The sequence below is a fragment of the Lucilia sericata genome, unplaced genomic scaffold, assembly GCF_015586225.1.
Source record: "Lucilia sericata isolate MDLA Ls3-8-SP2 unplaced genomic scaffold, ASM1558622v1 Contig000028F_arrow, whole genome shotgun sequence".
NCBI lineage: Eukaryota > Metazoa > Arthropoda > Insecta > Diptera > Calliphoridae > Lucilia > Lucilia sericata.
Genome location: NW_023994066.1, coordinates 463991 through 472844, shown reverse-complemented (window position 1 = coordinate 472844; position 8854 = coordinate 463991). Strand labels below are relative to the sequence as shown.

Genomic DNA, 8854 nt, shown 5'->3' with positions numbered 1-8854 from the left:
TGAGGCCTCTCGGTTGAGCCCAGCTCAAGGCCGTATTCAGAGCCTCCTCAGCTCTTCTACACAAGTAATTTGGATCCTCTCCCTTTAAAAGTATTACGACATCGTCTGCATAGCAGACGGTCGGTTAGGGTCCTTAGGAGGCTATTAATCGTTGTAACCCAGAGTAAAGGTGACAAAATGCCACTCTGTGGTATACCGCAGCTTATCCATCTGTTCTTAGCATGTGGTTGATCCAGTTACGGAGCACCCGGTCAACATAAAACTGGTCTAAGGATTAGATAAGAGTATCAGTGTGCACGTTATTGATGACGACACATACCGCCAGTGTATACAGTTTGCTATCAAAGGATGTACCTATGTAGTGGACAACTTCGTTTAAAACGGTTTCCACCGATTGTCCCTTTACATAAGCATGCTGCTTAAATTTTAGGTCTTTGTCGGGTATACTGCTTTTCACCATAATATCAACTATCCGATCCAAAGTTTTAAGTAGGAAGGACGTAAGACTTATCGGTCGATAAGACTTAGGTGTCGAATAGCTAGGTTTCCCTGGTTTAGGTATAAATATTACCCTTGCATCCTGCCATTTATTGGGGTATATGTGAATGCAGTGAATATCTGAGACAGATGTACGGAAACCAGTCTCGCCTCCATCTGTAAGAGTGCCGGCAAAATGCCATCCGGCCCTGCAGCTTTATAGGGAGCTAAGCTCTTGATTGTCCCTTTAACCATATCAGATATAATTACAATTTCCGTGTTAGCCTCCCCTTCCTCCAATATCGATTCATCTATGTTATTCGATATACCGGGTGGAAAATGAGAGTCCATTAGGAGTTTCATTGTCTCCTCCAGCCTCCTGCCCGTATCATCGACCATAGATTCCGGTTGGACATGAGTTTTGGATAGGAATTTTTTATCTTCGATACGTCATTTACGCTGTCTACCTGTTCACAGAAAAGTTTCCAGGAGTCTCGTTTGGCTTTACGAACAAAAAAGGTAAAAAATACCAATACAACAATTTTTTTCACCAAGTTTACTACGATACTCATCCCAGTATACTGCGGTCTTTTTACGCCGTGCCCGGTTAAACAGTTTAAAAGAGTATTACCAAGGTTCCGAATCTCCCCGGTTACCCAGGGTTTCTCCTGGGCAGATCTCCGCTCTCGCAGAGGACAGTTGTCCTCGAACGATTCAACCAAGGTACTTGTGAGCATTTCTACTTTGGCGTCTAAGTCCTCTTTATTTCGACATTGAAAAGTGTTCTGACATAAACGGTTCTTTAGTAAGGAACCGAACATTGTCCAATTAGTTTTAGACTTATTCCGAAACTTTATCGGCTTTGGTGGCGGCCGTAGTATTTTGAATCTTATGTACCGATGGTCAGAAAAGGAGTGCTCGTCCGAAACTCTCCAATCCTGAATTTCGTTTATAAGCTCTTCTGAACATATAGTTATATCTAATACTTCTTCTCTGATTCTATTGACGAAGGTAGCTTTATTACCTAAGTTCAATGTTATCAAGTCTTTAGTATTAAGGAAATCCATAAGGGCTTGTCCCCTGCGATTGGTGTTTGTACTACCCCAAGCTACATGGTGGGAATGATGCCAACTCCCACCATGTTTTACAATTTTCTTATTTTGCCTTTGTGCCTCTTCGACCAGTTTCATCAGATCCGACGTTGGTGGTAGTGTCGGAGAATCGAAGGGCAGGTAAACAGATGCAAGGTATATGTTGCCACGACCTTGCTTCAGTACCGTTGCATCCGATGTGGATAATCCTGTTGAGAGGAGAAAACATAAATTCTTGTCACATAAGATACATGTTCTCGGTCGAGACCCTGTGTCAGCGTAGAAAAGTTGGAAATTTACGTGATATTATAAGGATCCAAAATATATGTATGTATGAACTTATGTGAGTCAACGACTACGATGAGTTACAAACGAAATGACAAAATCAGTTTACCACAATATACCCGTAAAAAGAAAAAATATATCCATAACTGAGTGTTTATGCACTCCGAAAAAACTTTGACATAGACATAAAAATCCGAATTGGAAACTAAACCTTATATTGGATGCACATATTCCATATTGCAAATTTTATAAATATCAATATTATCATAGCTATGCGTTTCAGATAGTGAAGAGTTAAAATGCATACTTTCCTTTTTTTGAAAATTTCTTAAGAAAAGCTTAAAAACTACATTTAATATTATAAAAAGTCATTTCTCTAAACATTTTATAAAAGAACATTTTTTCATATTGAGTTTTATTTTTGAAAAAAATAAAATAAACCTCAAGAATAATTTTTATTTTTCAAGTAAAAAATTAAACTTAAAGTTGATTTTTATTTTTCAATGAAAATTATAAAAATCAAAAATAATCGTTATTGAACAAAAAAAAAACTTAAGAAAAATTATTTTCTGAGTAATATATAAAACTCAAAGAATAATAATTAAAATTAAGTTTTTTAAATAAAACTTAATGACATATTCAATTAACTTTTACTCTTAATCCTTGTATTTGATTTTTTTGTTTTAAATTTTAAGAATAATCAATATTTTCTGTCCCTGTTTTGAACACATCATGGTGAAGAGAATGGATGATTTTTATTTTATATATTTTATTAATTAATCGTGACAATGAATTAATTTTTTGAAATTATTATCAAATTATTTAAACAATCTTTTGTAATAAATTCAACATTGCCTTTTTTAATTTTTTTGGAAAAGTGTTTTTGATATAAAATCATTTTATTAAAATGTAATAAAATTAGAATTTAAAGATAATTATTTGATTGATTGTACAACAAAATTAAGGGAACAGTTTTAATTTAATTAGTTCTGTTTAGAGTGAACTTTTTTATAAATTAAATGCAATGAATTTTCACGTAAATTTTGGATGACTTCGATATACAATTTTGATCGAAATGAGCAAATATCGATCGTATTAAATGTCCTAAAATAATTAGAAAAGTTTAAATTAATAGAAATTGTTCAGACTTTTAGAAAATTATCCACCAAAAATTCTACACAACTTTTTCTGTATGTAGCGCCGTATTTATTATTCCATGCCTTTCAAAAAAATATGATTTTGAATAATTCCAGCACACATTTTCCGTGTCCATTTAAGTAAAATTATTTGGGTAACTTTTTCTATATCTAACAATATTTGACCTTTAAACCTTTATTTCCTCGGATTTAATAAGAGCTGTCTGAACCCACGATTCAAAATGCATGACCAGTTGTGAATTGGACAATTAATTTTTAAACCTGTGTAAAGCGAAAATACACAAGATACATACATTGATACAAGATGGTTATGAATTGGACAATTGTTATTTTTAAATCGTTAAAAATGTAACACATTTGAGGGTTTGAGTAATCTTTAATAAGTGCCCAGCAAAATCTTTACTTGGTAAGTCAGAATGTTATATTGGACACATCATTTTGTGTCAAACGGTATTTGAAATTTGAGATTTTTAAACATGCATATGTACATGCATATCTACATATGTATATTAAAAACATCTAAAAAGTATTAAACGCTCTCTTATTGGTTTTGCTTATCATGTCGTTATGATAGATAACAGTACGAAAAATAAAGTAGTTAAATATAGATATATTCTAAAAATATAATTAAAACTTACATTATATAAGAACATTAATTCAAATATTTTAGCTCACAAACGTTTTTACTTTCATACGAAAAAACCGGACGCTTTCAAATTAAATATTGTGAGAACAGAAAAGAATTAAAACATGAATTTTTAAATCATACGTACAATTAAACGAGAAATGGAGGTAATAAAATTATTTTTAATATTAAGTTTTCCGTACATACGTGTACATGACCACATGTTTTTAAACCTAAGCCGAATTGCGAAAAGCGGGATTTTATTCTGATACTATCTTATGTTTGATTGAAAAAATTTTTTCTACACTCAAAAAAATCCCATACGTTTTTTACTTCGTCAAATTTTGTTGTAATTAAGGAATAAACTCTAAATTTAATAATTTGAAGACAATTTCAGAATGTATGAATCTATATTATTTTAGGCACGCTAAAAATATTTGAAGTTTTCTGAAATGCTTTGGAAATATAACCCGTTTTGATATAAATTAACACTAAGTTCTCGTAGTCATACAGCTTAATTACAATTGGAACCACAACCGCTGTCGACAATGAGTTTTCATACATTTTGTAAAACTTTTGATTTTGTGTGGTTGCTATATCTTTCTTTTTCTCTCATACACAAAAATTAAAAGTTTCTCAAAAAAAGTTTTATTGTGTGAACCGGCACTGTGGAGAGCAAAATATCGTCTTGTACTTGGCGATATTGCGGTTGATATAGATTCTATTCTACTTTTATTGCGCTTTCTATCGATCCTCTCATTGTGTACTTATTTTTATGTTATAGCGTTGCCATATTTTCATAATATTTTCCTAAAAATAATGCAAAATTGCAAAAACAGGGTTGTTATAATGCGCATTTCTCGCCATGTTTTATTATTAATGGAAGATATTAAATGAAATAAATTAAAATGAGAAAACATATTATATCTGTTCCCGTATTTTATTCTGAATAATTTTTTAATCATTCCTATTTATTTCTTAAAAAATAATTATAATTTTAAACAAAACCTAATTTTGCATTGATTTTTTGTGGTCTGTAGACAGTCGCTTAATTTTAATTCGTCGTTCGGTCTTTTTGTGTGGTTTGTCGACAGCGGTCCAAATTGTAATTAAGCTGATATTTTTATCGTGTTTTTTTCCAAAACACAATGAGTTTAAACACAACCGTTTACATATTAAATTATCATGTTTTCTGCTATGAAATGTTTTTCCATCTAAATGATTTATTTAAAAGAATTTAGAAATTAACTTAAATTACACTAAGGGCCTAATTATTACAACTTGCCTTTAATGTTCGTAATAGTGAAAGGTAACTTTAATTAAAGTGAGGAATAAAGAGGAGGAATATACAAAAACCATAGCATACTTTTAGCCGTTAATAATATTTTTCATATAAAAAATTACATTGAATTTATTTTTACTTCATATTTTTACAAAAATTCTTATAGCTTACGTTAAAAGTTAAAGGTAAGGTAATCTTCCCGTTAGCCTATCGGACACTTTTAGCTTAAAATTGACTTGCAATAACGAAAAACACATTATCTGTACGATAACTTCCTAACTTTAGCTATTGGCAATTTATAATAATGGCCAAGTTGATGATTTATTTATTAATTAAACAAAAAATTTAATATTTTTGTAATTTCAATTAAATTTTTTTGACACAACTTCTTCTTCTAGCTGTGTTCAATGAAAAAAGTTATTGTTCTCGGACAAAAATTAAGTATCGTTATAAATTTTCAGTTTTATTAGTAGAATTATATATATTCTTGTACATTATGAAAAAAATTGAACTAAACAACAAATTTTGTTTAAAATACAGAGTAAAATGTGTCATTGTTCATAAATTTGAATGTGAAATATCTTTAGGACCCTGTAACATTTACAAATATGGACCGATTTTGATGAATTAAAAATTTTCATTGTATATGACTTAGTTAAGTAAAATTATGCTTATTATAATAATTTTATTCTTATATAACCAAAAATATTAAAGTTTGAATTTTCAAATTTTAATTTTTGACCATGATTTAACAATCTTTTTTTTTTTTGCAAATAAACAGAGTTGTGACTTATTTCAAATAAATTTGTTTAAAATTAAAATAAAACAAGTAAGAAAGTATAGTCGGGCGTGGCCGACCATATGATACCCTACACCAGTTATGAATATTAAATGTGATTTATTTTTCATAATAAAACATTTATCATCAATATTCCCTTGTTCCGATACATTTAAGCAATTTATTGATGAAAAACTAATTTTCTGAAAGAGGCTTTATATGGGGGCTAGGGGCAAATATGGACCAAGCCCGATAAAATTTTGCGAATATATTTATATTTACATAATATTTTATTGTGGTGAATTTCATCGGGATATTTGTGTTTATAAGTTAATTTGGGACATTCAAGTAATTTTCTGAAGGGGACTTTGTATGGGAGCTAGGGTCAAATGGGGCCCGATCTTTATGAAATTTGGCAGGGTTATCAAGACTTCTATAAAACTTAGTTGTTTATCGATATATCTGTATATTTAACATAATTATGAGCTCAGAAGCCCTTTTCGGGGGGTTCTGTTCTATGGGGGCTAGGTGAAATAATGGACCGATTTTAACCATTTTCAATAGGCTTCGTCCTTGGGTCAAATAAAACGTGCGTGCCAAATTTCATCCAATTATCTTGAAAATTGCGACCTGTAGCTTGCGCACAAGGTTTACATGGACAGCCAGCCAGCCAGCCAGACGGACGGACGGACATAGCTTAATCGACACAGAAAACGATTCTAAGCCGATTGGTATACTTTAAGGTGGGTCTAGGACGAATATTTTTGTATGTTACAAACATCAGCACAAATCCAATATACCCTCCCCACTAAAGTGGTGTAGGGTATAAAAAGAAAATATGTATTTTATTTTGAATTAAAATATTTTTTCCTCAAATAATATTTAATATTTTATTTGAAATGTTTCAAATACTTATTTTGTATTTGTGAAATAAAAAATATTCTTGGAAATTTTGTTGGAAAAATAAACAGTTTGCTAAATTTTAGATAGCTAAATGGAGGTTGGCGTAAGGTATCGCGCATCGCAAAGCATCGAGTTGTACGCGGGAACGCGTTGCAGACTTATGTCAAAAAATACCTAACATAGTGGATTTTGAGAACATAACGATCGAAATGACGCGTTATGTGTAATTTGCAGCTTATAAAGCCCGAAAGGTAGTGTTTATAACCGGTTAACCGAAAAACCGGTTTTTAAACATTAGTTTTCGGTTAACCGGGTTATCCGTTTTCAAAAAAATCTAATTTTTAGTACAAAATTGTATGTTTTCTATGATTTTTTATTGTGATCTTTAAAAATTTTGGATAGATAATTCTAAACATTATTTTCCGTTTGTGCATATGAAAACAGACCTAAGATTGTTAAACAAATGTTAGGAAATGTTAAACATACATATATTATGTATACAAAATGGAGATTTACAATTTCAGACAATCAAGATATTAGTAAAAAGTTGTCATTTAATTCAATAAAAAATTAACTATTTAAACAAATTCCAACCATTATATGAAGAAATTTGTTATTAATTATGACGAATAAATAACTTTGATGATATCTAACGAATCAATAATATCTTCAGATCTGTATAAATTAGATTTCTTATGATATATTAAAGTACATATCTATACTAAAAAGTGCAAATATCTTATTAAGAAATTCATAATATTTCGCAAAATGACATTTTTCAACTCGTGTACCCTAAGGGTAATTTCTGATATAGTTTTTCTGACATATGTATGTATAATATCTCGCGTAGTGCTTTTGAACCCTCTATGACCGGGTAATAATTTTTCGTTGAATTTAAGAAAGTAATTTATTTTGATATTAATTTCGTATCTAGGTACATTAAATAACTAATAGCTATTTTCAAAAAAATTATCCTCTTCCCGCAAGAGCAAGGACGGGCCGCTAACTTCTTAAGAATCTCGTAATAAAATTTGGATTTTTACTTTTGTTTATTAAGGTTATAATAACATTCAAATGAAATTACATATTTTAAGTGGATGTCGTGCATATTTAAAATTTTATTTCATATTAAAAACAAAACACAGTGTAGTGCCTAGCGTTGCCATATGGCAACACATGAATAAAGACTAAAAAAATACATATATTTTAAAATAATAAATATATTTTTAATGCCCATTTAAAGTTAGTATTCGATGCGTTGCCATATGGCAACGCCAGGAAATAAAGGGTTAATAATATTATTCTAATAAAGGGCTGATGTTTGTAACATACAAAATTATTCGTCCTATACCCACCATAAAGTATACCAATCGGTTTAGAATCGTTTTCTGAGTCGATTAAGCTATGTCCGTCTGTCCGTCCGTCCGTATGGCTGTCCATGTAAACCTTGTGCGCAAGGTACAGGTCGCAATTTTCAAGATAATTGAATGAACACTCTCTTTTTTCGGTCCAACAGAACCCCCCGAAAAGGGCTTCTGAGCTTATAATTATGTTAAATATGCCTGTATATTGATAAAAAGCGGCACAACTAAGTTTTATACAAGCCTTGATGACCTTGTCAAATTTCATAGTGATCGGGCCTCATTTGACCCTAGCTCCCATACAAAGTCCCCTTCAGAAAATTACTTGAATGACCAAAATTAACAAATATCGCGATGAAATTCAGCACAATAAAATATTTTGTAAATATAAATATATTTACAAAATTTTATCGGGCTTGGTCCATATTTATCCCTAGCCCCCATATAAAGCCTCTTTCAGAAAATTAGTTTTTCATCCATAAATTGCTTAAATGTATCGGAACAAGGTAATAGAAGATAAATGCTTTATTATGAAAAATAAATCACATTTAATATCCATAACTGGTGTAGGGTATCATATGGTCGGTTACGCCCGACTATACTTTCTTACTTTTTTGCACATGATATTTTTGTTCATAGTAAAACAATGAGAAAACTTAAAGAGATGGCTAAAATTTAATGGTATGTAATAAAAAACTGTTTGCACAGGCGTTTTATTAAATTAGTTTTAATAATTTATCTAAATTATACACTAGAAATTTATAAAAAGATGAAATGGCCATATAAATTGTATGACATACCCGGGTATGCTGGGCATTGATGTACGTAATTATGCTCGGGTATAGACAAGACGGATAAAGCTAATGTTACATTATACCTAACATGTCCAGACATC

The 8854-nt window shown here is 30.8% G+C and overlaps 1 protein-coding gene across 1 annotated transcript in view; it reads left to right on the top strand.

Moving 5' to 3' along the window:
- The first annotated feature begins 3704 nt into the window (after nt 1-3704).
- LOC119610506 overlaps nt 3705-8854 on the top strand; it is a 93504-nt gene continuing 88354 nt past the window's right edge. Inside the window, exon 1 of the mRNA XM_037965756.1 lies at nt 3705-3802. Within this exon, the coding sequence (XP_037821684.1) occupies nt 3797-3802 (6 nt within the window). The 5' untranslated portion in view covers nt 3705-3796. The remainder of the gene's footprint in view (nt 3803-8854) is intronic.